Source organism: Grampus griseus (genome assembly GCF_964374135.1).
Source record: "Grampus griseus genome assembly, chromosome: 2".
In the NCBI taxonomy this organism is placed as follows: domain Eukaryota; kingdom Metazoa; phylum Chordata; class Mammalia; order Artiodactyla; family Delphinidae; genus Grampus; species Grampus griseus.
In genome coordinates, this window is record NC_139018.1 from 4,860,020 (window position 1) to 4,887,759 (window position 27,740).

A 27,740-nucleotide genomic window follows, 5' to 3' on the forward strand; every position below is an offset into this window, starting at 1 on the left:
ACCAGCCCCTCTCTGCTGCCGAGGGCCAGGCCCTGACGCCCGTGAGCCCTGCGCTCATGGCCATCGACCCACACGCCCCCACGTGACCCCACACAGCCCTTCGAGGTCACTGAGGCTCAGGGAGGCTGTGCACTTGCCCAGGGTCACCCCCGGTGGGGAGGTGTTGACATGGCAGTGTCTGGGCAGCCCTGTCCAGGCGGCCCTGGGGCAGGGGCCATGTGTCCGCCCATTTCCTGTCCTCTGACAGAAGGATCTGCAGGCTGGCCTTGAACTGACTGGTGCTGACAGAGGGGGAGCCCTGCCTCCACCTGCCCAGCTGTTTGTGGAGCAAGGCGGGGGACACAGGTTGGCAGTGGCCGCTGCCACGACAGAGGACAAAGGGCAAAAGGCAGCCTTTCCAAGGCCAGTCCTGATATCCATCCTGGCCTTTAGAGAGGTTCAGGCTAGCATCTGGTTAGGAGCCAGGCTGTCTGCCTTCAAATCCCAGCTCTGAGACCTTGCGCAAGCCCTTGACCTCTCTGAACCTCCGTTTCTGCACCCATGAAATGAGGACAGTGCCTGCCTCTCTGTGAGCACTCAGGGCAAACCCCGCGTGTGTCCCTGTGGGAGTGGCCAGCCAGACGCTAAGGCTGCATTAGTAGGAGCATAGGTTCTAGAAGGAGGGAGGTGACGACAGGACAGTTCTGAGCAGGGCAAATCCATTTGGGACATGGGTTCAACTGCAGATGTTACAGTTGAGGGACCGGAACCTTGGATGATGAGGGAGCTTGAGGCGTGCTGTCTAACTGAAAGAACAGGGAACTGTCTAGTCTCATGTTTCCTGCAGTGTCTAATGTAGTTAAGTGCCACCCAGCCCCAGGCACCTGAGCCAGAGCCCAGGAATTGCCCTGGCCACCCTTCCCCCTGCACCCCATAACCTGTGAGGCACCCAGTCCTGAGGTCAACCCTCTGAAGTTCACGTTGGGATCCACTCCCGCTACCCATGTGCACAGCCCCCAGCTGCATGGTCTCCACCCCTGGACAACAGCCCACCCCACCCATGCCCCCCACCTGGGCAACAAACGCTGCATGCCTGCTACATGCCACATTCTAGGCACTGGGCCACTGCGGTAAACACAGGCAAAGGTCCTCTCCTGGCTCTTACGTTCCAGGGGAGGAGACAGAAAACCAACACAATAAATATCCAAAATAAAGAGTCTGCCAGAGAGCGATAAGTGCCAGTGAGAGTCAGAGCAGGGAGGGGACAGGGGGTGTTGGTGGGGGCGGGGACAGTGCTAGAAAGGGCACCCCAAGAGGTGGCATTTGAGACAGGCGTGTTTTCTTGGTCACTGCAGCCAGGTTTCACCTGCCCTTTGTCTCCTGAACAAACATGCCCAAACTTTAGCCTTCTCCACAGCAGAAACAGAAAACACGCCACCTCACTGTTCAGGCTGCTTTGTGCCGGTCTACACGTTTCCCCAGCCAGCTGTGAGCTTCTGCAGGCAGGGTCGTACTGGACTTGTCCCTGAGCCCACAGCACCCAGCCCAGGGCGAGCACCCTGGCGAGACTGGATGAGTAAATGCGTGAAAAAAATGCGTCAGTGAATGGAAGGGCGGATAGATGGAGAGATGGATGGATGGATAGACGGAAGCGGAGAAGGACTGGTAGATGGAAGGACAGACAGAGAGATGGAAAGGTGGGGGATGGGTAGCTAGATGAGGGATGGTTGGATGGATGGATAGTGGATGGACAGATGGACGAACCCAGGGCAGGGTCATGTGCTCACCCCTGACACAGGAGTTGGCAAAGAGGCCGTCTGGTGGCAGGGTGGGCAGGGGTTTTGGCTCAGGAGAACCCCACATGGTTTGGGGGAGACCCCAGCCTAGACTTGGCTCCTGGCTCCACCTCTCCCAGCTGTGTGAACTCGGACAGTGGTATGACCTCTCTGAGTCTTGCATGCATGACAGGAGACAGAGCCCATGGGCAGCTGCTGGGGCCACGCCTCCCAGTGGCAAGGGTTACTATTACTAGCAGCAAGGTCGGCTGTAGGCCTCCTCCACCAACGGCAGAGCCCCACCACGTGCGGCCCTACAAAGCCCGAGCGAGGAGTTCCGAACCGCCCTCTAGGGGGAGACAGACATGGCACAGACAACCGTGGCCCCGCCAATGCAAAGGGCTCGGGGGAGCGAGACCCCCCTGGGCATGGCGGGGCTGTTTGCTGGCCGAGGCGCCATGGAGGAGCTTGACACATCCTAAAACGCGTTCTTACACTTCATAGCAAAAGGAATGACTGCACGTTACTAACAAAAAGTCCAGACCAAAGAGATGCAGCTGGCACAGAAGTGAGAGCCCCGCCACCCAGGCGCGGGTCCCGCCTCCCAGCACGACGCAGGCAGATACAAGTTCTTTTTTACCATCGTTTCGCGACTTGCTTCCTTTCCTTATCAATACATCTGGGACGCCTTGCCACCGTGGCACCTGGGGACTCACTTCCTTCTCCTGCATGAACACAGTGCCCGTGGGGTGGCCGCGGGGCCTGGGTGGACAGGAGGCTGAGCCAGGCTGCCCGGGCGTGGCCTTCACCCTGCGCTTCTCACTGTGTGATCCGCTGGGGCCTCAGTGTCTTTGTAAGAGAGCAGTTCTGTTGCTTCCCACCGTATGGCTTTGAGAGAGCTAAAGCGTCAGCAGCCACGAGGCTCCTGGAGCCATGCCTTCAGCCAGGAGCTCTGAATATCACCCTTATGATTCAACTTGCTAGTGGTGTCCTTGGAGCTAGTGATGTCCTTTGGACTGTACTTGATACTCCGGTCTATTACAGAAAGTGCTCCAATAATCACGCTTTGGAGTCTTTGGCGTTTCAGTGGGCACGTTCTCAGAGAGGAGTCTGCTGGGTCAAGGATACCTGAACTATTTTTATCTGTCACATACGTTGCCATTTTTGGCAGGATTTAGAGGGGCGGGGGTGAGGGGGACAGTGGGATTTCCAGGCAATGAGTCCAGAATGGGCACTGGAGGACTGGGCTGGCTCCGGAGATTGGCATTTCCAGAAAATGGGGCTCCTTGGCAAGACTGGACAAGGTCAGGAGGGCCCGGGTGCTCTCCTGGCTCACCCTGTGACTCTCCGAGCCTCAGTTTCTTTATCTGTAAAATGGGACGGGTGAGAAGCCTGTACACTCTGGCTCGACCCCTGCCGTGCTCTGCGCAATCGCACCATGCCCAGCTGGGTGCTACAGACCACACGGCCACGGGCAGGAGGCAAGGCTGCACCCACCTTTGGTGGGGAGGCTATCTCTAGGGTGTGACTGGTTCGGGGGAAAGGGGGTGGAAGAGTCCCCACCTCAGTTCTCCCAGACACCCTAGCCCCCCTCTGATATCCTGAGGGGTTAGGGCCCTGGCTCCCAGGGCCTCGGTTGCAAAGCATATGACAGGGCGTCCCCTGCTGTCTGCCGTGCCCTGGCAACGGGGTGAACAGGAAGGGCTGCCCCCAGCTCCCACTGCTCCCACTAGGGGTGCCAGATGGTGCTGCCTTTACGTCTGAGCTCAGCTCAGAGCGCCAGGCCCCCTGGAGCCACCCCTGTGTTACAGATGAGGACACCGTGGGCCAGTGACAATTAGGGGAAGACCTGGAATTTGAGCCCCGTTGTGCCACCGGTGACACCGATGAACTGGACCCCATGACTCAGTTTCCCTATCTGCGAACAGGGACGACAGCTACCTAGGGCAGGGGTAATGCAGATAAGGACTTTTAAAATTCTTTTTTTCTTATTTTGTTGGCCTCACCACACAGCATGTGGGATCTTAGCTCCCCGACCAGGGGTCGAACCCACAGCCCCTGCAGTGGAAGCGCGGAGTCTTAACCACTGGACGGCCAGGGAAGTCCCAATGCCAGTAAGGACTTTGAAGGCTCCAGGCACCGGCTGTCAGATGGAGCAGAAGAGACCCTCGAAGCGCCAGCCAGCAGCCTCAGGCCCGGCTCCGCTGCTGGCTTGCTCCTGGGCCTGCGGTCAGGCTCCTCCAGTCCTGCCCTGCCTCCACCCACACGCCGGCCTTGTCTCCCCAGTTCCCCGGCACCCAGGCCATAGCCAAAACCCTCCGGTCACTTCTTGCAGCGTCTCCTGTTTCCAGTCCCCTGTGACCCCTTCACGACCTGCCCAGGAGGCATCTTCAACCCTGGGGTCCACTGGCTGGAAGGGCTGAGAGGATCATACCCCCTGGGCCTCAGGCTTCTCGCCTGGACAAGATGACCTCTGACACCACCCAGACCTAAGACCCAGGGGCGTGGATTGAGGAATGAGGCTCTGTCCCAAGCAGGGCCTGAGGCCTAGCATATCCGATGATGTGGGGAGAGCAAGCTATTGACGTCTGTCAGTCATTCATTCATTCCAGCGCACACCTTCTTGTGCAGGCCTCACATTGGGTGCTGGGATTCAAAAATGACTCAGATGCTGCCCGGCAGCCCCGGCCTGGCTGGGGAGTGTATTCGTTATCTATTACTGCATGAGAAATTATCCCCAAATTCCTCAGAAGCTTATGATACCAAATGTTTATTATCTCACCATTTCTGAGGGTCGGGGATCCGGTAACAGCTTAGTTTCGGGGCTCTGGCTCACGGTCTCTCGTGAGGCTGCAGTCAAGCTGTCAGCCAGGGCTGCGCCATCGGACGCCTGCCGGGGGCCGGAGGACCATGTTCCGGGCTGACTCGCTCACACGGCTGTCGGCTGGGGGCCTCAGTTCCTGGCCAAATGGACCTGCTCCACAGGGCCGCCTGAGCAGGCTCAGAACACGGCGCCTAGCTTCCCACACAGCCGGGGTCCGGCCACAGTGCCTTTATGCAGTTGTGGCCCTCTTGAAGGGGGTGGTTTCTGCACAGGCAGCAACAGAGGGACCTGCCTGGTGGTCCGGCGGTTAAGACTCCGCACTTCCACTGCAGGGTGCTTGGGTTTGATCCCCGGCCGGGGAAGTTCCGCAGGCCACGTCATGCAGCCAAAAAAAAAAAAAAAAGACAAATTGCTCACAGGCAGCAAGAGGAGCGCTTGCCTGGACGGGCGTCCTCAGCACATGAGACCTGGACGAGACCGGCAGGGAGCGCGGTGGGGGAAGGCCGAAGGCGGGCCAGGACTGGGAGGGGCTTGGACCACCCTGGCTGGAGCATGTGGACACATCTCATTGGTTGTGGGCACGGGCACATCCAGGGGAAGCGGCGGGCCTGGGGGGGCAGTGGCCAGTGAAGGAGGGGAGGCTGGGACAAAGTGTCAGGGCGGAGGAGACACCTGAGCCAGCTGGGAAGGAGAGAGAGGCACACTCTGACAGGAAGCCCCTGAGGGCAGGCTCACCTGCACCCCCGCTGGCACAACAGATGCTCAAAGGCGGATGACAGAAGCCGGCCCGCCACCCTCCATTTGGACAGCAAGGCCCCGAGAGGGGTTCACCTGGGAGGGGAGCCTGGCCCCTGGCTGAGTGGCACAGGAGCCGAGTGTCAGGCACCCAAGGGGCCCAAGGCCGGGCCCGTGGCAGGGGCTCCAGAGGGCAGAGCCCAAAGCAGCGGGGCAGGTGGCAGAGGGGGTATTCTGGCTCGGGCAGAGGGGACCGTTCTCCCTGCTCGGTTGCCCCAGTCGGGCGCTGGCTCACGTCTGGCTGGGTGACTGCCCCAGGCTGGGCAGGCAGGACAGAGGAAGCCACAGGAGGGAGGAGGGACACAGCGCTGACAAAGGCCCCTCCCACCCGGACAGGTTCTGGAAAAGGGGAGCTTGGACTCTGGGTCCAACAACCACAGCAGGGCTCCTGGGTTCCAGGGTGCTGATGTCTTTCTCTCAGCCCCTTTCTCCGTGGTCTCCGGCGCTGGCGAGGAGCCTGCCTGCCACCCTGCTGTCCGGACACGCCCCTGGGCTCAGTACCCAGTACCCCTGCCCGGGGCCCCACCCTCCCACCGACTCCGCCTGGGTGGGGTTACACGGCCCTCCTCTGGCCACTGCGCTGGGTGCCTGCTCACACTGCCCGTCAGCCGGGGACGGTCTGCTCACCCAGCTGTCCCCACCATGACAGTGGAGCCCCCAGAGGGCACCGATCAGGCCTGGCCCCAGGAGGCCCGTGGGCAGCAAGCACACGTGTCCACGCTTGGCCGAGCTCCCCCCAGCCCAGCCCCTCTGTGCTGGCCAGTTAGCCCAACCCAAGCCGGGGTCCACCTCTATTGGCCTTCCGGGTCCAGGGCGCCCCAGGCACTTCCCCTTAGCTCTATTTTTACACCAGGAGCACTTGCCGTGTCTATTTATATCACTCCCCATCTTGAGTTTCTGTTCATCTCATACTCTGGCCAGAGCCTCCCTCGATCCTGCCTCTCGGTCCACTCACTCCAAGGCCAAGTGGGTGCGGAGCGCAGCGGAGGCCACAGCTCACTTGGAGAGGTGGCCCTGGGGAAAACTGTGACTGTTTGCAGCTGAAGGAAGATGCAAGAAACCCACACACACAGCGCGGTGGCCGCTTTGGGGATGACTAAATTCAACTGAGATGTGAATTCCACAAAATCTACCCAACAGGAGAACTCTGGGCGCCGTGGACTCGGGAGGGGCCGCCAGGACACTGGCTGACTGTCCCTAAGGGGTCCCAGGCCCTCCACCCTCTGAGGCCCAGCGCAGACACCCTCACTGGGGTGGCTGAGTCACTCCCAGTGCAGACTGGACCAGAGGCCAGAGGGTCACGCAGACGGCAGACGTTTATCCACCGGGAGAAAGACGCCCCTTGGGCAGAGCCCCTTCATCGGCACCGGCACAAAGCCACCACGCCTGTTCACTGCAGCATCTTCAGCAGCCATTAGAGGGCCCTCCTGAGCCAGGGCCTGGAGCCCAGCTGTGGGGTCAGGGTTTAAGAAGACCTTAGGAAAAAAAAAAAAAAGGCCCTTAGGAAACCCTTCAGTACCTCAGCTGATTAATTAATTCTGATCTTCCATGTTTCCTGCAAAGGTGTCAATGGATAAAGGCAGAGAGCCGGGCACTTTGCTCTGGAGGAACGACAGCAAGGCCGGGTCTGCGCCTGCTCTGTGCCCACTCTGCGTGGCCTCCTTCACTTGCTCTGGACCCTAGAATCCTCCTGAAGCCATCTGACAGATGACAAACCTGAGACAAAGATGGCTCACAGGGCCACACAGCCAGGAGGGGTCCAAGTTGAGACTGAAAAGCAAATCTGAGCCAGAGCTTCCCGAACCTGTCCTTGGAAACGGTCTCGGCCCCTGAAGAGGTCAGTTTCAATGCAAGTTTTGCCTCTGCCTGCTCCGAGGGCCCAGGTGGGGCCCTAGAATCTGCATTTTAGCGGTCTCTCTGGGAGACTCCAATCCTAGAGGTTTGGGGTGGGAGACCCGTGGCCACAGGGCAGGACTCACTCACCCAGGGCAGGCTCCTCGGCTGCCTGCTCACCCCCTGCTGTGTGCCAGGCCCAGTTTAGTGTTAGTAAAGAGGGGCAAAGTCCCGGCCCTGGTGGAGCTAACATGCCTGAGGAAGGGAGGTGATAAACACAGAGGAACATACAGTGTCACTCTAGGAACTGGATGAAAGCAGGGCATGGGGATGGGGTGGGGGGGCCCCCAGCCGAGCCCCTTTTGAGGAGCTGAGAGTTGAGCAGGGAACTGAGTTCTGGAGATGACCTGTGCCAGGCTGGGAGGAGGAGCTCCCACCCAGGGGAAGCAGTCAGTGCAAAGGCCCTGAGGTGGGAATGAGCTTGGAGTTGTGAGGGTGCAGCCAGGTCACCTTGGGCTCTGAGGCACTGAGCTTGGGTTTTATTCCAAGTGAGAGGGGGGCCAGTTGACAGCCCTGTCCCCCCCACCAGCCTTTGCCCAGGAGCTTTGGAACCTGTTCCGGTGGCTTCCATCCTAGAATCACGCCTGCCCTGGCCCCCAGCCTCACCCTGCGCACCCTCCGGCACAGCCTAACACCCCAGAAGGTCTACACAGCAGGTGCCTCGGTCCACCCTCACCCCACTCACCCTGTGACACCTTGAGCTCCAACCTCACTCCCCACCCCACCCGGGGTCCAAATAGCCTCTCGTCACTGAATTCATCAGATTCCAAGGTGAGAACATTTACGACCCATTTTTTTTTTTACCTGCTCGTGTTTCTAAATTTTCCAAACCCAAACTGTCTTGTGGAAGAAGTTATAAAAGCTGTGCAAAATAAAAACTCTACCGTGCATTCAGTGACCTGGCTTGACCGCTGGTCCCCTGTGCCACTTCTCCCCTCCCAGCTGTCCTCATACTGCTCTGGCCTTGGGCCCTTCCCACCTCTTAAAGGCTGGGGTCTGAGCCCCGCAAGGTGGCCTCCCCTGGGAGGGGGAAGTGTCCTGGGGCCCCGTGGAACGTGAGAAGTTTGAAAGAGCACATTCTGTGCTGTAATTTTATCCTCAGGAAATGAAGAAGAACAGACATGGGCCCCAGCGGCTGATGTAATAACGCAGGCCTGTCTGGACGTACTCATTTACTTGGCCACGACTTCTTCGCTTCTGGGTCTCTCCCCAGCTGTCATGGAAGGCCCAGGAGGTCAGGGAGGAGGGTTTCCCCCCACCCCATCCCCATGCCCTGCTTTCGTCCAGTTCCTAGAGTGACACTGTATGTGGTCCAGGGTCTGCTCCAGGCCCAGAGCACCAGCCGGGGGAGGGATTCCCGGGCAGCGGGGACATGCGTGATTCTAAGGGAGAGGCGGCTTTCAGGAGCTGTGGTCGTAGGGTTTAGTAAGCCAGCGGCGCACCCCTCGCAGTGCCTGCTTTTACTCCTTCCTCACGGCCTTGAAAATGCTGCTTCCAGCACACCCTGGGATGAACGGGACAGACCCTGGACTTGCCCTTGGGGTGCTCCCAGCTGGAGGCCACTGCCCAGCACCCACAGCCTAGGCCTCTCCAACACGCCGCTGTGGGCAGACCTGCCCCAGAGCCCACCCCTCTACTGCTCACCACATACTGGACCTTTGTCCCCAGACCCGACACACCTCAGCCTGAACGCTGGCTCCCCCGCAGCCCAGCCCCACTTCCAAGCCCTCCCAGCAGGATGCACAGCTAGAGGCCTCACACCTCACCCCTCCTCCCTGGCCTGTAGGATCCCACCCTCCAGCTACCAGCTCCCCCACCTGGATCCCTGTAGGGTCGGCCCGAACAGGGCTTCTCTCCAAGGAGCTTTCTGAAGCTCAAATATTGAGTGCCTACTGTGCACCAGGCTGCTGGGCCCCTTCCCAAGGACCCCCCCCCCCAAGGAGTCAGGGCTCATGCCACCTGCCCCAAGCATGGCATTAACTTAAAGGCACTTGTGTTCTTTTAAAAGCAAAACAAAGCGGGTCCTCTTTGTCTCCTTATGAATTGGTCCATAATAATCTTCTGACTCACTGCCCTGTTAAGGCACTTGACTCTCCTCTCAAACCTCCAAAAACAGGGACAGATGCTGCAGGCATTTGTGCTTTACCTCCTGAGGCCTCAGTCACCCAGGGACCCCCTGTTCCTAGAGGTGAGTCACCTGGACGTAGGTTGTCCAGTTTAATCGCCACGGCCTCAGAGGTCTCCAGCCAACTCCTGCCCCTGTTTTGAGTCTGGGCTGCTCCTGGGGCCCACATGCTTTTCTGGCTCATGGGCCTTGTTGAGGCCTGAGCTGGGTCAGAGGCTGGCGATGTTCAAACCCAGGCCTCCAGACCCCTAGCTCAGGGCCCACCAGCCATCACAAGCACTGGACTAGGAGTCAGCAGACCTGGGTTTGGGTCTCTGCTTACGGAATGTTCTATTTAGATTCTAAGAAGAAGAAAAGGAAACCGCACATAATCGTCGGATTCCTAGTGGCCTCTGTACCACCAGGGTTCACTACTTATTGTACATTCTCCTGACATATACCCCCTAGTACCAAGTATATATAATATTTAAAACCTGTCCATGAGATACATGTCCACGGCAACCCCCGTGTCGATTTCAGAAACAGTAAAATGCAAATGAAAGAACTGTGTGATCTGCCACACCGCAAGGTGTGGTCCTGACCACAGGGGCACGAAGAAGGAAGTCGGGCGCAGGCCTGACGGTGTCACCTGACTCCCATTGTGAGGAAGCGTCCAGCCAAGCCCGGTCCCAACCGGCCAGTCAGGACTTCGTGAGGCGCTGGGGAAGGAGGGCAGGGGGAAGTCTCTGACCCGGGCCCTCCCCAGGGAGCAGGGAGGGGGTCCCTTGCCACTGCCAATCTCGGGGACTGGGGGGGAGGGGCGGGGAGCGGCGTCGGATTCGGCTCCTACTTAACCCCCCCGACCCCCCGCCGCCCAGCCACCCGCGTAGACAGGAGCCCAGCGCCCTCCCACTTCGCCTTCGCACCCTCCCTCCCCTCCGCCCGGCTCTCCAGGCCCGCAGGCCTCCCAGAGCCGCGGCTCGAGGACCGTCCCCTCCGGCCACACAGCGCCTGGCCGCCGATATGGAGGCGCCGCGATCTGGCCTCTCCCGCCTCGCGGCTCTCGGACCAGTCCAGGAACCTCCCCCGCCTCACAACCTTCCGCGGCTCCCGCAGTTCGCGCTCAGGTGCGGGCCCGCGAGGGCCTGACCACGCTCCTCGCCCCTCCCGAGGTGAGCCAGGCGGCCGGAAGCCGCAGGGCCGCCGCCAGGAGGGCGCACAGACGGGAGGGGCGAAGACTCCCCGAGGGGGTGTTTCGCCGCTCGAGGAGTGTGACAATTAGTGTCCGAGCCTGCAGGCCTTGGAGGGTCCTGGTGCGTCCACGTTCGTTACCGCGGCGTGTCCCCATTATACAGGCGAGGACCCTGAGGCTGGGCGGCGGAGTCGGGATCTAAACCCAGGCCCCAGGATCCCAGGCCCAATCCGGAGCGAGCGCACGCCACCTCCCGCCCCGCTGACCCGCATCGCGCACGCCGGGAAGCTCCTGGGCCGCGCAGGCCGTTGGCTCCCCGGCCGGGCCGGGCCCCACCTTCCCGCAGCAGCACACACCCGGCTTCCTCTCCCGCCCGGGGCGGCGCGGGCGGGCGCACGAAGCACATTCTTTGTCTGCAGCGCCTCGGCAGCTCCCCCGCCCGCCCGCCCGCCTGCCTGTTACGTGCCTCCCGCCCCGCCCGCCCCAGGTCCGCCCAGCCAATGAAGCGCGGCGGCGGCGCGCAGGGCCCGGGGTGTTGTCCGAGCCTCGCCCGCCCGTTGGCTGAGCTCTGCGCCCCGCCCGAGCCCGGCCGGCAGGTCCGAGGGGCCGGACCCGCCGACCGAGGTGAGGGACCACGGGCGGTGCGCTGGCGACAGCAAGGGCCAGCGAGCCGGCCAGCGAAGGACGTGCGCCCGGCGAGGAGTCGCGCGCTGAGCCGCCTTCGCCGCCGCCAGACCCCAGCCTGCGCGGTGCTCCGTGCCTGGAGGCGGCCAGGCCGAGTCCCGACCCAGCAGGGCAGGGGGAGCCTTCGACGGCGACCAGCCCGGCGAAGGGCTAGAGAAAGAGGACAAGGAGGAAGGGCGGCCTCACCGAGGACCCGGCAATGGCGCTCGACTTTCTGGCTGGATGCGCTGGGGGTAAGGAGGCGGGCGGGTCCTGCCCGGGCGCGTGCGGGGGCCGGGAACGCCGGGCCGCCGGGGCGAGGCATCCGGGCTGGGAGGCCAGCCCACCTGCGAGCTCTCGGCCCAGTGGCTTACCCTGAGGCTGGGGATTCCTCGTGTGTAAAATGGGTTAACAGTGCTCTTGTCTCACGGGATTCTCGTGGGCGTGAATTGCCGACAAGCCGGGAGGGTGCCTAGCACGCTGTCCGCGAGGGCAGGTGTCTTCTAAGTCCTTCAGGGCACGTTCGGACGAGAGGTCTGGCGCTCCGGGACAGTACCGTGGCTGCCAGGGGACTGCCAGAAGGATGCCCCACAGCCCTCCTCGCCCGAGGCCAGCGGACGGCGAGGCCCCGAGCCCATTTCCCTCTCCCCCTCCCCCAGCCCGCGCCCACCTGGAGCAGGGTCCCCTCCCTCGACCCAAAAAGTTTGAAGCTGGCTCTACCCCCGTCTCCCGTAGCCGTCTGGGTGGGGCTGGGGCCGGGGCCACTGGACGATGCCCTAGGGAGATGGCGTAAAAGGCGCCGGCACGACCCCAGGCACCGAGTCACGCTTTGGCGCCCCGCCCCCTTCCTACGTGGCTCTGCTGGTGGTTAGACTCCACCCGGCTGGCAGAGTGGGCCTGACACGCCGCGCGAGCTAGGCCTTGGTCTCACGCGTGCGTGTCACCGGAGCCGGGGCGTGGCGCTGGGGTCCTGTGTCCCGGGGAGGACCTGAGTCAGTGTGCTGTACGGGCTCTGCTGTGGCCTGACCGTTGGGCGTCGGGCTCTGCACTGGCCTCTCTGGCCTTTAGTTTCTCTGCTTTTACTTGTAGAGTTAATTTATTCAACAGGTATTCACTGGGAGCCAGGTTTAGCCCTCAGGAATTCAGCAGAGTGGACAGAAGTGGCAGGGCTCTGCCTCACGGGGAGAGGGCTGCTGGCTGGGTGTCCCCAGGCCCCATCCAGTCTCTGACATCAGGTGCTTCTCTTCTCCGGCACCTGCCCCTGTTGTCTTTAATAAAGCTCTCAGCTACCTGCCAGCCGTGAGCACCTGGAGGAAGAGGAGAGCATCTAGCATTTAAACCAGTGCGTTGCTAGCTTCCTGTTCTGCACCAGAGGAGGGCTGGTGGAGAAGGGGGTGTGCCCAGGAAGTGTCCCAGACGGTTACCCAATCAGACCTCCAGGCCCCAGAGCTTTCAGTAATTTGGGGAGCATTTCTCCCAAGCCCAGGGTGCCAGAGGAGACAGGAGGGGTTGGCCTCTGTGGACCCAGCTCTCAATCCCCCCCATCCCCATTCCACTCTCTGCTCTTCCTGTCCCCCTTGAGGGACCTCCCTGAGTGTCCTGCCGCCAGGCCGCCGGCTTCTCCTGGGCCCCAGACCCTTCTCTACCCACCCCTCAGCCCCAGGGCCAACACCCCTTCCAACCCCTTTCCGCTAGGCAGAGTGTGGGTTCTTTCCCCAGAGGCGCAGGATTCCTTCTGTATTCACGCAGGCGTCCTGGGATCCACGGGGATTGGGCTGGGAACACTCATCCTAAGGCCAGGCCCATCCCCCCAGACACACTTGTTAAGTCACTCTGGGCTCTTGCTTACCCAGGACCCTGCCTGGAATGCCTTCTGCCCATCCTCACCAAGCCCACCTGGGAGAGATCCTGTCCAGGCCCCAGGGTTGGGGCAAGGCCAGGGTCCAGCACCCGGGAGAGCTGGACCACAGCCCCCAAACCGACTGCCCTACCTGGATCCAGGTGGAAGCCTGGGGCTGGTGGTGCCCACCTTCTCCCGCACTGTGTGAGCGGTGACGGGAAAGGATAGGAGAGACCCTCTCCTGGTATATTTGACCCAGGAGAAACCTAGGCCCTCAGAAGTGGAGAGAGGCTGCCAAGCTCTTCCCTTCCCCCAGCCTCACGGGCGCTAGGGGCCGGCCCACAGGACAGTGACCGGATTGTGTCCCAGGCCTGCCTTCCGGGCCCCTGGCACGGCCTGGCTGGAGCAGAGGGGCCGTCCAGGAACCTTGCGCAGGTGGCGCCCCTGCCTTGGGGCCTGGCCCCCAGAGGCTGCCTGGCTCCTTGGGGTTTGAGCTCCTCAAGGCCTGGAGGCTCAGGGCAGATGAAGGCTGCCTTTCCGCAGCTGGGGTGCCTCTTGATTCAGATTGCCCGGAGGAAGGACAGTACGTCACCTCTGATTGGCTGGGTGTGGGCCACGTGTTCAACCTCGCCTTCCGGGGAGGTGCCGATGGGACCTTGATTGCCAGCTTCCCCGAGGTCTCCCGGGGTGGAAGGGTCCCAATGCCCGCCTGCACTCCCCCACCACGGGTCAGTTCCTGGTCTGACCTTGGGCTCTGAATGGGGGTCCCCTTGCCACAGGCATGGATGGGAGGAGAGAAATTCAACCATAGGCAGTGGGACCCTGCATATGGGGGACAGGTCAGTCATCCTGGTGTCCCTTCCCACCACTTCTTCTGCCAGGCGCCTCCAGGACAGTGGTCCCACCTCCTGCCCTTGAGGGTCATGGGATGCGGGTTGCCCCTCAAAGGCCAGCTTATGTAAGGCAGTGGGCACCGGCTTTGGAGTTGGGAGACACGGTCCACTTTGGCTGCTGTGACTGTAGGCCCCTCTCAGGGAGACGGCCCTCAGGCTTCCTGGCTCTCAAGGTGACTGGGAGGTTAAAAGGGTAAGGATTTGGGGGACTGGAGGCCCTGATGGAGGCAGGCCCGTAGCCGACTCTTGTTTCTGTGGATGGAGATGTTTAGGGTGAGGGGCGCCAGCCCTTCGCCTGAGGGCCCTCAGATCAAGGGAGAAAATAGGAATGCAGCTGCCTGCTCTCGGAGCCCTTGGTGGGATTGAGGGGCGCCTCTCCCACCCCACAGGCTGATGAAGGCTGTTACTGGCACCTGGGCAAGTCTGGGACCAAAGGCGGGGGCATCCACCCACAGGAAGGGGACCCCCACCCCAGCTGGGCCTGGCTGCAGGGGGCACGGCTGGAGAGAGAAGGAAGGCCAGGCAACGCACCCCAGGCAGTGTTAGGTTTCCAGAACCCGAGGAGATCCAGTTACAGCCCACGAGAGGAGGTCCTAGAATTAGGATTTTCAAATTCAGAAAATTCGAAACATGAAATGAAAAAGAAGGTAGATCTCAAGAGATAAAAACAAAGTGTGTCTCGAAGATCAGAAACACAGAGGTGGAAGTCTCGAGGGGAAAGACAGGCTTGGGGTGTCTTTTCACCCACCTTGAATGTTAGGGGTCCCAGAGGGAGAAAAAGGTCTGGAGATGATGAATAGATAATAGAGGAAATTTTCTCTGATCAGGAAAAGGCTAGTCTGTGCTGGGAGAGTTCCAGGCTGGGTTCTTTTAAAGGAAAAAGACAACACCCTTGGTATCTCCTGGTGACATTCCTGAAATCTACAGATAAAATCTCAGTGGCTTCTTCATAGAATAAATAAGTTATTGATAAAGGAGAACAGACACGCCGACAACAGATTTCTCATCTGCACTGGAAACCGGAAGATTCTGGGACGTTGCCGCCCTTAATGGCCTGGGCCCGGAATTCTCACCAGAGCACAGGACTGTTTTCCCTAATGGCGTTAAAGAAGCAGATTTTGCAGATGAGCAGGAAATCAGAGGGCATGTCTCCCATGTGTTACAACTGAGGGCCATAGTCAAGAAAGGCTCCAACGATCGGAGTAGAGACCCCGAGATGGCGGGAGAGGTGAAGAGGAGATGGGATAACCCCGAGTCCCGTGGGGTTTGTAGATCAGTGGAAGCTGGCAGGGTGGGAACCCCCTTGGGGGTAGGGTGGGGCAGCAGAGGGCAGAGAGAGCCTCCTACTCTCACCCCATGGCAGGGACGGTTCTCACCCTGTTTCTACATAAGGGTTATGAGTGTTCAAAAGCAGAAGTAACTCTTAGCTGAAGTTAGAAATGAGCAAGCAGAAAGGGGATAAATAGTAGTTTGCCTGAACCAGCAAAAATGTGGAAAGGAAAGGAAGGACATAGATCATGCCCATAAAATAAGACGGAATCATGTCAGAGCTCTTGTCTTGGCAAAATCTGAGACTGCTGCAGACCAGAGTAGAAACCAAAACCCAGCTGTAGATTGTGGAACAACTAAAACAAAGCAGTAAGACAAGGTTGAAAATTAGGAACTGGACAAAACTATACCAGACACACGTGACCAAAAACAAAGCAGGATTGGCAAAGCTAATATCAAACAAAGTGGATTTTAAGGTCCGAAGCATTAAGATGAAGAGGACATTATACAAGGATTAAAAATACAATTTATGGGGGAATTCCCTGGCAGTCCAGTGGTTAAGACTCCACATTTCCGGTGCAGGGAGCACGGGTTCAATCCCTGGTCGGGGAACTAAGATCCCACATGCTGTGCGGTGCGGCCAAAAAGTAATAATAATAATAAATAAATTTTTAAAAATTCAATTTATGAAGAAGCGTAGTAACTCCCGTTGACTCTGGGCATCCATGAACATGCTAACCAGCTCTGACAGGGAGCTAGCTCTGAGTGGTTAAGGAGGGCGGCTCCAGGGCCAGAAGGTTTGGGTCCAGATCTCGGCTCCACCGCTTACCTAGCTGTGTGGCATGGACATATTACTTTTCTATGCCTCAGTTTCCTCATCTGTAAAACGGGCTAATGGTCCTTTCTTTACATACATAAGAAAGAGAGTTGGTACACGGACAAAACTAAGAACGGTAACCAGAAGGTAGAAACGTTACTGTTTGTTACTCAACAAATGTTAGCCTGTTTAATTGCTGTATTTAATTATACATTTAAATATAGCAAAAAAAAAAAAAAAAAGAACTGTAAGATGTACACACATGAAATTCTAGGGAGGAAAGCATGGGAGTCAGCGCAGCAGTCACCCGACCTCACTGAGCCTCACTTCTTCCATGAAGCAGAGTAACAAGACTGCCTGATTCACAGGGATGTTTGTAACGCACACAGCACGCAGGACTCTGACAGGTGCTTGTGGGCCATTTGGAGGGGGAGCCTTTGTCCTCTGAGGGGGGCTGGATTCGGACAGGTCCTGGACTGGTACATAACCAGGCATGAACGCCTCAGGTCCTGGGTCAGCACTTCGGGGCCAGGAGCAGCCCTGGGGAGGTTGATCTTCACACCTGTACAGGGGGAGAGCGATGCTCGGACACCGAGTTCTCTGTGAGCTCGAGCAGCTGGTAAATGACAGGGAAAGTTCAAATCTGGGCGAGGGGCCGCCCCAAGTCCAGAGCCCTGGGGCCCCCAGCCGTGCCAGGCATGTGGAGTGATGTGCGCATCTTAGAAATGGCGCGTGCAGCCTCCCAAGGGGGAGCTCCTGCAGTGAGCAGCAGGGCGGAGGGAGGGTCACCAGCCTTGAGCTGGCCAGGTGCTGGCCTGACCTCGGGGCGGTCACCCTCACTTACCCTCACGCGGAGGATTAAGGGGCTCTCCGGATGTGCCAGGCACGTCCTTGCCAGAACCGTGCCGCACGCTGCGGTTTCCGAGGCATCTGGGTCACACGTCCTCCCTTCTCCCTCCAGGTGTGGCAGGTGTGCTGGTGGGACACCCGTTTGACACGGTCAAGGTGAGTCTCTCGTCGAGGTTTTATTCTCAGGCCCTCGTGGAGGCACAGACATTGGAGGGCGGCCTGCAGCGTCCTGGTGGCTGGACCCCCCTTTCTGGGCACCATCTTGGGAGCCCTTCCAAGGTCCTCCCACAGGTTCTAGAATGAAGGTAGAGTCAGGGTTCTTCTCCCTGCTGCCCAGGTGAGAGGCAGCTTGTCCACCGGGCCAAGTCGGCCTTTCCTCCCAGGTTTGTCCCTGCAGTCTCCCAGCTGGGGCTGAACTTGGAGCTCCATTCTGGGGCTTGGCCAGCTGGGACTGAGGGGCCGAAGGACAGGTTTCCTCCCACCCAGAGCAAGGGGCACCCCCACCCCCCGTTTTTACACAGAACTCCTCCAGACAGCTTCCTGAAAAAGAAAGAAAGTTCAGGGAGAAAATGCAGAAAAATCAAACCTTGTCAGCCTTTCCCGTGACCGTGATCTTCACAGAGTGGTGGTGATCAGGGCTGAGAAACTGAGCAGTCGTTTCCCGAGGGCTGGTGTGCACCTGTAGGGTGCTGGTGGCTCCTGAGCATGGCCCCGGGGCCGGCGCCCAGTTCCCCTCTGCGAGCCCACACCTTGGCACGTCGTCGGGACCCAGGTTCTCCGGCACCTCAACGGAAACCAAGGAAGTCCGCATACCCAGTTGGAAATTCCCAAATAAGATTCCCCCGTTTCTGGGGCTTTTTGGTCCTTCAGCTGTAACCACGTCAGGACCCTTCCTTGCGGGCTTCCCCTGGGAGCCCGGTGAGCTGCCAGCAGCAGGCACTCGGCCAGACCTGGTGTCCCGCTGTGAACACTGAACTTGGCATTTCTTCCCAGGGGGGCGAGGGCAGAGCGCAGGCGAGGACGTCAGCCCTAGGTGGGTTTGAGAGGACTCCCTGTCTCCTCCTTCTTCAGGAACCCAGGTGTTCCTGGGCTGAGAACAAGTCTTGTGAACTAGGGCAGGGATTTTCTCCAGCACAGGCGTGAGGGCCCTGCCTTATGCACTGGCTCTGACTTTAAAAAGGTCTGTCCCGGGAATTCCCTGGTGGTCCAGTAGTTAGGACTCCCCACTTTCACTGCTGAGGGTCCAGGTTCAATCCCTGGTCGGGGAACTCAGATCCCTCAAGCCACTCAGCAAAGTCTCCCCCGCCCCCCACCCCACCCCCTGCCAAAAAAAATAAGTCTGTCCCTGGGCCTGTGCAGCTCCGGGCCCCCTGCCCGGCTGATCTGTCATGGGACTGTGGGTCAGTCACTTTACCTCTGGGTAAAGTTCTGACCTGCACAGTGAGGGGTTGGCAAGATTACTGAGGCCTTTGGGCCCGGTGCTCGACAGTGCAGTTTGTGCCGGGTGAAGTGCTGGTTCCGAAGGTCGTGGAATTCCTTATTCCTTCCAAGCCACTCAGCGCATTTGGGGAGGAGTTGGAAAGGCCGGGCTTTCTGGCCACTCAGCAGCCCCTGAGCCCCCATATGGACCTGTGAGAGTGAGGTGCTGGGGCAGCCTGTCCGCACAGCTTCCGGTGTCTGCCCAGCTGGCCACCCCCCGGGGCCTGCCCACGGGCCAGAGCAGCCCAGGACAGTCAAGCAGGGTCCACGTCGTGCTGTGTTTCTGTCGCGTGTTCATGTGTTGTGAATGCCTCTCAGAGCTGCATCCAGCCAGGAAGTGTCTCCGATTCACTTCTTCAGCCCAGCTTTGCAGAGGCCTCTCTGAGCTAGGACTCAGCCAGGCCTGGCCAGGCCTTCTGCAGCTCCCCGCCCCCGGCCCCTCAGTCAGGCCCGCCAGGCTGGGGGGCACTTTGCTCTGGCGTCTCTAGCTCCCTCGGACCTTCTGAACCATGACCAGCACCCCCGGCAGTAATTTGAGCACAGGAGCCTCTGCCCCACTGGGTTCCTGCCCCCGGGACACCCCTCTCCCCCCACCTTACCTGGCACCTGGAGGGTGGGCTTTGAGGAGATCCGTTTGGAACTGTGTTTTTGCCACCGTGGCCCACCAGCATCCCATCTGGGCAAAGCTGTCTTTAAAAAGCCAAGCTCTTGGTGTGCGGGGTAGTGTGTCTTTGTGAACTTCCACCATGGCGTACCGGGGCCGGGGCCGGAAGGTGCAGAAGGTGCAGGTGCATCCCATCGATCTTATCGTCCGATGCTTGCAAACTCTGGGATTCAGGTGTGGCTTTATGAGCAAGTGAATATGCGGATAGGGGGCTGTGTCGCTGGTTTTGATGAGTATATGGACTTCGTATTAGATGATGCAGAAGAGATTCATGCTAAAACACAGTCAAGAAAACAGCTGAGTCGGATCACGCTGAAAGGAGATAACATTACTGTGCTCCAGAGTGTCTCCAACTAGAGATGATCAGTGAAGTGAGAAATTGTTGAGAAGGCAATACAGTGTTTTCAGGTGTCCTTTGTTAGAAGTGTAGTTCTAAAGCATTTATTCGTATTGTTTTGCTCACCTTTATGTTATTACCAGATGACAATAAATGCTGTGGGATTGTTTTTATTAAAATATTTACATTGTTTCCTTCTTAAAAAAAAAAAACAAAAAGCCAAGCTTTTTATTCTGCAGGGAGAGAAAACCCACCCCCAGCAGTCACCACTGACGCTCTTGTCCCACCCATGGGCTCAGGTACCATTAAATTGTGCTCATTCTAGAGACACTCATTTGGTTTGATTTAATGCTCTATCACCAATGGCCTTTTTTTTTTTTTTTTTTACTGTTTTCCATTATAAAAGTTAAGCATTCTCAAAGAAAATTGGGAAACGTGATTTTTTTTTGATGGCTTTTTTAATCATCGGGTACATACACATTTTTTCGTTGACTTTCTATTACAAAAGTAATGTAGGTCATAAAAAATGTTCTCCGTAACAGAGACATATAAACTAAAAAGAAAACAAAAAGACAACAGTCCTTTATGTAACCTTTCCCCCAAACCTTGTTAATGATTTCTACCAAAAAACAGACATGTACACAGGCCCATATATATTGCTTGCTTTTGGCAAAGGTGGGATTTACTTCATAGCTCTGCGGTGGTTGTTTTAATTGAAGTGTCACACACAGAGAAATGTGCGCACGCGCTCCGTGTACGAATCTATGAATCACCGTGAAGCACACACCTGGGAGAAGAAACAAGGCCGGTCCCTCCGAAGCCCCCCTCCCCTCCTGACACCTCCGCCCTCCCCTTTTCCAGGCGGCCACCATCCTAATTCTCATCTGTGGTCTGTTTTACCTCTTGAACCTCATGAACTCGGACCTGGGCTCCGGAATGCGCGCAGGGACACCCGTGCTCCATGCCCATCCACGCTGCCTTATGCGCGCAGGGACACCCGTGCTCCATGCCCATCCACGCTGCCTTATGCGCGCAGGGACACCCGTGCTCCATGCCCATCCACGCTGCCTTATGCGCGCAGGGACACCCGTGCTCCATGCCCATCCACGCTGCCTTATGCGCGCAGGGACACCCGTGCTCCATGCCCATCCACGCTGTCTTATGCGCGCAGGGACACCCGTGCTCCATGCCCATCCACGCTGCCTTATGCGCGCAGGGACACCCGTGCTCCATGCCCATCCACGCTGTCTTATGGCTGCAACATTGGCAGCTTGTTCCTCCAGGTCTTTGGGGCTAAAATCTGAGTCCAAAGTTTGGTTTTCCTCTGTTGCACCCAGAATCACAGCTGCTGTCCGCAGGCACACCGCCTTCGCACATGTTTCTGTGGGAAGGCCATTTTCTGTCCTGTGTCACTGGATGTGACAGTGACCAGGGACACCGTGTCTGAGCCCTCTTTCACCAGGGAACAGCCGGCCCGGGCAGGGGAGGGGGCGGAGAGGCTGGGGGCTGGCCTCCGGGGTCCCTGCCTGGATGTGATGTTGAAATTTTGTGTTGCTTTAACCGCCTTTACTTTCTGAGCTAGGGGCTGTCTCCATCCATAGCAAAATGTAACTTTGTTGTAGATGAGCGTTAAGCCTCACCCCGGAGAGCGCTAGTAAGTACAGACCAGGTGAACCCAACGCTTCTCTTCTCTGTCGTTCCCCCCTCCCCGCCCCCCCCAATCAGACCCTGGGCCTGGACCCCGCCACGCCACGCCCCTCCCCACCCCCCATGCCCCAGAGATCTCTCCCCAGCTAGGGACAGGGAGGGTGTGAGGTGAGCTTGGGCCCAGCCCAGATCCTGGGGTGGGAGCCCTGGGGGCTGGCTGAGAAAAATCAGCCCCCTCTGGATCAGGGAGTCTTCACGTGGGGTCTCCCAGCCCCATCGGGGAGCTGGGAGCCTCCGGGGCTTGTGTGCGAATGACCACTTTTCCAGGGGTGGGTCCCTCAGTCCTCAAATGACATCCTGTCAAGACTTAAAAGACTCCCCCGAGGCATCTGAAAGTCCAGCCTCGGAGGGAACAGCTCCGTTTCAGGTCATGTCTGCTGACACAGCCCTCTTGGTGTCAGTGTCGGGGGACCACAGGAGGAAGAGAGAGTCCCCCAGAGACCCCAGAACATTGAAGGGAAAATGAAGAGCCTCCCATCACAGAAAACAACCTGAGACAGAGCTCATGGTGTTAATATGTTCTCCAAGTTCATCGAGTGGTTGTGCTTCTCTCCTCTGAGCTGGCAGCCAGGGCAGGGAGGGGTGCTGGGGTGAACGTCGCAGGGTGCCCTCGGTGGTCAGCTGCCTCTCAGAGCAGTGTCTGCCAGCTGTTGGCTGAGGTCCTCGTGTGCCGAGATGGTATATTCTTTTCTTCCTTACAAAACATTTCCTGTAAGTGCACTCGCCAGCACCCCTACCCCACCCTGGCCCCGACCAACACAGCCACTCAGGTCCCTGGAGTGGACAGCCTGACCGAGCTGCAAAACATCTCCGAGCCTGTCTTCCCACCTTTGAAATGGGAGTGACCGAACCCACTTCAGCCAGTGATTATGCCTGTAATGGTGATAATCTCTGAGTCAGAGCCGGAGACCAGCTCCCGGAATGGGACCTAACCTAGCTCACCCCGACCCGCGTGACAGGGATTCGGAGTTCAGGAAATGTGCTTCTGCTCTGCACTGTGGGGCCTGCGTATCAAGGACAGAGATAAGCTCTCGGTCAACAAAGAACGCTTTCACAGTGAGGTTCTGGCCCGCTGGGCTCCAAGGGCAGCGCAGCCTGATCCCCCAGGCCCCAGAGTTGCTGACACGGTCCCCAAGGAGGCTGCCAGCTGCTCTCCTGTCACCGCTTTACTAACTCATGACCACTGCCCTCACTGGGGGGCACTGGCAGAAACCAAGCAGAAGGCCCACGAGGCCCGAGGCTCCTCACTTTCAGTGCCCATTGCGCGCTGCCAGCCCCTGATGAAGGGAGTGCGTGGTGGGATGTTAGATCCTGAGCCCCTTTGGCGTCGGCCACGATTTGCTACCGGGAGGGTGGGGAGGTCTCGAGAGATGTCTCATGCCCCACTGTCACTACACGGTGCAGAGATAGTGAAGCAGGGGTCTTGAGGACCCCTGCCCCTCTGCAGCTGGCTGTCCCTGTGACTGCCCGCTGATAGCCTTCCCTGAAGAGGCACAGACACCCAGCCCTGCCCCCCCCCCCCGGAACTCCTAAAGCCACAGAAAGCTCCCTGGCTCCCTGCCTTCTGGGTCTGGCTTCGGGCCTCCTGGAGAGCGCCTCCCCGGGTGTCCTGAGTGCTGGCCCCGGGGAGCTGGGCGTCCTGGCTCCACTAGCCCGCCTTTCACCGGGCCCTCCTTCCAGGTGCAGCTCCAGGTCCAGAGCGTGGAGAAGCCCCAGTACCGAGGGACCTTGCACTGCTTCCAAGCCATCATCAAGCAGGAAGGCGTGAGTGGCCTGGGGCCGGTGGGGGTGTGGCGGGGAACCAGCCTCTGGGATGCTGCCGTCCGCAGACCACAGAGCTGGAAGAAGAGGCGTCGGGGCAACTGTCGGGCAAATCCGGGCTTTGCGAATGGCAGGGTGCAAGTGCCCAGGCCTCTCAGATTGAGGGCTTCGGTTCTACTAAAATTCTTCTTGATCCTCGTGTACCGCTAGGGTGGGCCGGGGCAGCCGCCAGCTGCATGGAGAGGTGGGCTTGGGCAACCCCGGACTCCAAGCGGGAACGCCCCTGACGCGTCTCTGTGCGCCCCGCAGGTGCTGGGCCTGTACCGCGGCCTGGGCTCGCCCCTCCTGGGGCTCACCTTCATCAATGCGCTGGTGTTCGGCGTGCAGGGCAACACCCTCCGGGCCCTGGGCCGGGACTCGCCGCTGAACCAGTTCCTGGCGGGCGCGGCGGCGGGCGCCATCCAGTGTGTCATCTGCTGCCCCATGGAGCTGGCCAAGACGCGGCTGCAGCTGCAGGAGGCGGGGCCGGCCCGCACCTACCGCGGGCCCCTGGACTGCCTGGCGCAGGTCTACCGGCGGGAGGGCCTGCGCGGCGTCAACCGGGGCATGGTGTCCACGCTGCTGCGCGAGACCCCCAGCTTCGGCGTCTACTTCCTCACCTACGACACGCTGACACGCGTGCTGGGCTGCGAGCCGGGCGACCGCCTGCTGGTGCCCAAGCTGCTGCTGGCGGGCGGCACGTCGGGCATCGCGTCCTGGCTCTCCACCTACCCCTTGGACGTGGTCAAGTCGCGGCTGCAGGCTGACGGGCTGCGGGGCGCCCCACGCTACCGGGGCATCCTCGACTGCGTGCGCCAGAGCTACCGCGCCGAGGGCTGGCGCGTCTTCACGCGCGGGCTGGCCTCCACGCTGCTGCGCGCCTTCCCCGTCAACGCCGCCACCTTCGCCACCGTCACCGTGGTGCTCAGCTACGCGCGCGGCGAGGAGGCCCGACCCGAGGGCGATGCCGTGCCCGCCGCCCCGGCGGGGCCCGCCTTGGCCCAGCCCTCCAGCCTGTGACACCCGGGGCCCCCGGCACCAGAGGGCCCGACCTCTCCCGGGGCCGCTTTTCCAAAACGCAGCCTAGACATAAATTGGGCCCCTGACGCCAACCGCCCTGCACCGGACTCCCAGACCCCGTGGGCTGTGGACTCCATCAGACCTGGGTTGAATTCCACGCCCGAGCTGGGTGACCCTGGCCACAAATTTGACATCCTCGGTTTTCTCCTCTGTGAAATGGGGATCCTCATGCCCACGTTGTACAGTCAGGAAGCTCAGAGATGATGCCCCTGCGGCGCCCAGCCTGGCGCTGTTACTTGGAGTCTTCCAGAAACCCAGCCATCACGCCAGCCCTTTCCTGGGATCCCAGCCACACCACCATGGGGTCTCTGATGACCCACCCATGAGCTTGCCAGCGACTCGCTAACGCTGCAAATCCTCCACCTGGCGGAGCTCTCGGGACACTTCTCGGCCACCTGTCCAGTCTGTGTTAGGGACAGAGAGGCAGCTCAGGGGCTCCTGGTGTCATAGAACTGAGTCCTCTGCCAGTGCACTCCAGCTTCTCCATGTGGCAAGGCTGGGAATACCCCTACCCCTGACGCTCCCCCTGGAGGGTAATCTGGGGGACCACTAAGAAGCCATGAGACCTTCTGGAAGCTCCGTATTGGCCTAGGGGCCGGGGTGGGGGAGCGGGCACAGGTCAGTGGGAGGGGAGATCTCAACAGGTAAATACAGCCATGGCAAGGAGAAGTCTTTTCACCCTCTGGGCTTTCAGGCTGCCCATCTGTAAAATGGGGACGTGGGTCAGCGGATGTCTGGGGCTCTGGCCCACTACCAACGGCCAGGAACCAACACCAGGGTTCCCCAGGAAATGGTGTCTTTCCCAGGCAACCTCAATGCTTCGTGTCCCTGGGAATCATCGCAGGGCCTGTAAGTGGGCACAGGTACCGCCAGTTTGGGCCCCTCCAGGCCGAAGGGCATCTGAGCCCACGCTCCAGGGGCTGTCACTAGAAGCGGGGCTGTGGTGTGAGCTCAGGGCAGCCCGGGCGCATCCAGTGCATCATGGCCGTGGGAATAGGCGGGGAGGAGGATGCTTCTGCACAAGTTGGAGGTGACTGTGGCCTCCTTTGCCCCGAGTGGCGCTCAGCCTCTTGGGCAAAGTGATAAGCTCTCCCAGGAGGCAGGCTGTGCTCAAGGAAGGACAGGACTCCCACCTTGTGGCATCATTGTTGTACAGAAACCGCCAAGGGAATAAAGTGTTCTTTGTTTTTTTAAGACAGCGGGGCTTTGTGTATCGTAGAGGAAGAGGTCTCAGTCCCACCCCGACACGAGTCAGAGGGGCCAGCATGGTGGTGGTCTGCCTGACCTGGGCCAGCTACGGGGTACCTCCAGACCCTCGGTTTCCTCATCTACAAAATGGGGCTAATGGAGGCGTGAGGATTAAGGGAGTACGGCTCACAAACATGCTGAGCACAGTCGCAGCCGGGCAGCAAGCGCTTCTCCGTGACTGTTGTGACCGGGTGATGGGAGGCCTGGGCCCCGTCCATCCTCCCGCTGGGCAGGGCAGGCGACCTGTGCTAGGAGCTCTCTGCAAGTACTGAGGTGGGAGGGCTCAGGGGACACGAGCTGAGGCCAGACTCAGCCTCCCGGAGGAGGGGAGGTCTGAGTGGAGCTCTGAAGGGCGAATGGACCTGTCCCTCTGAGGTTAGACCTAGCCCAACCTAAGTGGTCCAAGAGGGCTTCCTGGAGGAAGCCTCGCTTGCCAAAGGAGTGTCTTCATGTCTGCCCACCCCCACTTCTGCCCAGCCTCCTGCAGTCAATCCTGGACACGCTGAGTCTCCACAGCTACAGCCTGGACGCTCCTTCCAACTGCTGAGCCAGAAGCCCCCGCCCGCCCGCAGAGGAAGGCAGGAGAGGGCCCAGCTTCCGCTGCAGGAGGGGCCAGCTCTCCTGGGCTTTCACACCCCGTTGAATCCCCAGCATCAGCCTGTGACGTCAGGCTTGTCTGCAGCTTCCGGGGACAGGAGGGTGGGAAGGGGCTGGCTGGTGACCCCGGGCAGGGTGTCCTCAGACACGTCACAGGCTCTGTTAACCCAGCGGTGTTCCCCCTGACCCCCGTGTCCCAGGCAGCAGCTCCTTCCCCCGTGAGGTTCCTCTGGCCTCTCTCTCACTTCTCTTCCCTCTGAAAGAAAGCAGGCAATTGCTAAAGCCCAGGGTCCCCCACTCCCATCCATGCTGCGATGGTTAAACGTTACCAAAGACTCAGGCGGGAGGAGGGCTTGGGAGAGGTGTAGGGTTTGTGTGGATTTTTTGACACTTTATTTTCTCCCTGATTTGAATTTTTACTTGTTTTATTTGCAATGAATACTATATTAACATTACAAAGTAAAAAATGCAAACGGAACCCAGGCTATGCTGCGAAGAGAAAAACCGGGCCCTCGCCTCCCAGCCGTGCACCCCTCCCGGCACGTCCCAGGCGAGTCCCAGCACGTGGGAACATCCACGCTCCCGCAAAGCACGGCCCAGGTACTGACCGTTCTGTTCTTTGCTTTCTTCAGTTGACAATTATCTTGGAGATTGTAGCAGTTTCCCAGGGCTGCCATAACAACAGCCCACAGATTGTGTGGCTAAAACAACAGACATTTATCCTCTTAAGTTCTGGAGGCCAGAAGTGTGAAATTCAGGTGTCAGCAGTGTTGGTTCCTTCTGGAGGTTCTGAGGGAGAATCTCTCCTGGCCTCTTCCAGCACCTGGTGACCAGCAGTCCTTGGCTTGTAAGCACATCGCTCCTCCAGTGTCTGCCTCCATCTTCATGTGCGCTTTTCCCCTGTGGGTCTCCGTCTTCTCTCCCCAGCCCCAACCCGGAACCATGCGGCCTGCAGGATCTTAGTTCCCCAACCAGGGATTGAACCCGGGCCCCCGGCAGTGAAAGCGGGCATCCTAACCACTGGACAGCCAGGGAATTCCCTGTCTTCTCTTTTTATAAGGACACCAGGCGTTGGCTTAAGGGCCCACCTACTCCTGGATGACCTAACTAATAACACCTGCAAAGACCGTTTCCAAATAAGGTCACATTCACAGGCACCTGGGTTAAGAACCTCAACACGTCTGAGGGGACTCAATTCAACCCACAACAGACACCTTTCCTTATCAGTGTGTTCCAGTCGGCCATGTTTTTGTGAACAGTTGCATGGCCTTTCATCGGGTGAGCATTCCTTACTTTATTCTTTCAGCTACGCTTGGGACAGTAACTGGATGGGGACAGCTGAACAGTCTTGGAGGAAGGGCAACAGCTGACCAGGCCACAGAGGGACAGTGAGGCTGGAGCTGAGGGGGCAGATTTAGCCAAGGCCTGGGAGGGAGGACGGGAAGGAAGGGCGGCGTGGCAGACGCTCCCAGGTGCCTAGAATCCCAGTTTGTTCTGTGCTTCAGTGTGTCCAGAAAAATAAAAAAACACCTTTCCAGACTCCCTTGCAGCTAGAGGTGGCCATGGGTCCCAGATCCTGCCAGTGAGATGAAAGCTGTGGCTGGGGCTTCTGAGAAAGCTTTGTGAAAGGGACACACGCAGCTGTGACACATCCCTTGCCCTCTGACCCTGCCCCCTTTTACTGATGAAATGGGGACAGGATGCCTGCAGGTGCAGTGGGGATAGAGCTGGCCCCGTGGCCTTGGTGGGCCACTGAACCAGCCTGGCCTGCGGAAGGCCAGTCACACACTCTTCCTTGGTTTCTCTGTCATTTGTAGCCAAATGCATCACGACCCGGTAAGGAGCTGGCAGGTTTTGCCCGGGGTGGGGGGTGATCTGGGTCATGCCTTAAAGACCCCCCCAGGAGGCTGTGAGGTGAGTGGGCTACACTGGGCA

At 59.3% G+C, this 27,740-nt stretch overlaps 1 protein-coding gene and 1 pseudogene across 3 annotated transcripts; both read left to right on the forward strand.

Annotated features, from left to right (window-relative positions):
* Window positions 1–11,200: 11,200 nt before the first annotated feature.
* On the forward strand, window positions 11,201–26,202 carry SLC25A29 (solute carrier family 25 member 29). Of its 2 annotated transcripts, XM_082647260.1 has the most exons (5): window positions 11,201–11,479; window positions 16,319–16,451; window positions 17,006–17,049; window positions 22,761–22,844; window positions 23,151–26,202. In XM_082647260.1, the coding sequence occupies exons 2-5, from the start codon at window positions 16,415–16,417 to the stop codon at window positions 23,898–23,900; spliced, it is 915 nt and encodes a 304-aa protein (XP_082503386.1). In that variant the 5' UTR covers window positions 11,201–11,479; window positions 16,319–16,414; the 3' UTR covers window positions 23,901–26,202. The 2 variants fall into 2 exon arrangements, with proteins under 2 accessions (XP_082503386.1, XP_082503387.1); XM_082647261.1 differs by lacking the exon at window positions 16,319–16,451.
* Window positions 18,251–20,514, forward strand: LOC309819176 (small nuclear ribonucleoprotein E-like; annotated as a pseudogene). Its single transcript has one exon. The product of its transcript is annotated as a small nuclear ribonucleoprotein E-like (transcript).
* Window positions 26,203–27,740: the final 1,538 nt, after the last annotated feature.

Bases quoted from the DNA above. Each gene is read 5' to 3' on its own strand.
- SLC25A29 (XM_082647260.1), top strand. From the start codon at position 16,415: ATGTTTGTAACGCACACAGCACGCAGGACTCTGACAG. The intron at 16,452-17,005 runs GTGCTTGTGGGC...TTCTCCCTCCAG, and splicing joins AGCACGCAGGACTCTGACAG to GTGTGGCAGGTGTGCTGGTG. The intron at 17,050-22,760 runs GTGAGTCTCTCG...CCCTCCTTCCAG, and splicing joins ACCCGTTTGACACGGTCAAG to GTGCAGCTCCAGGTCCAGAG.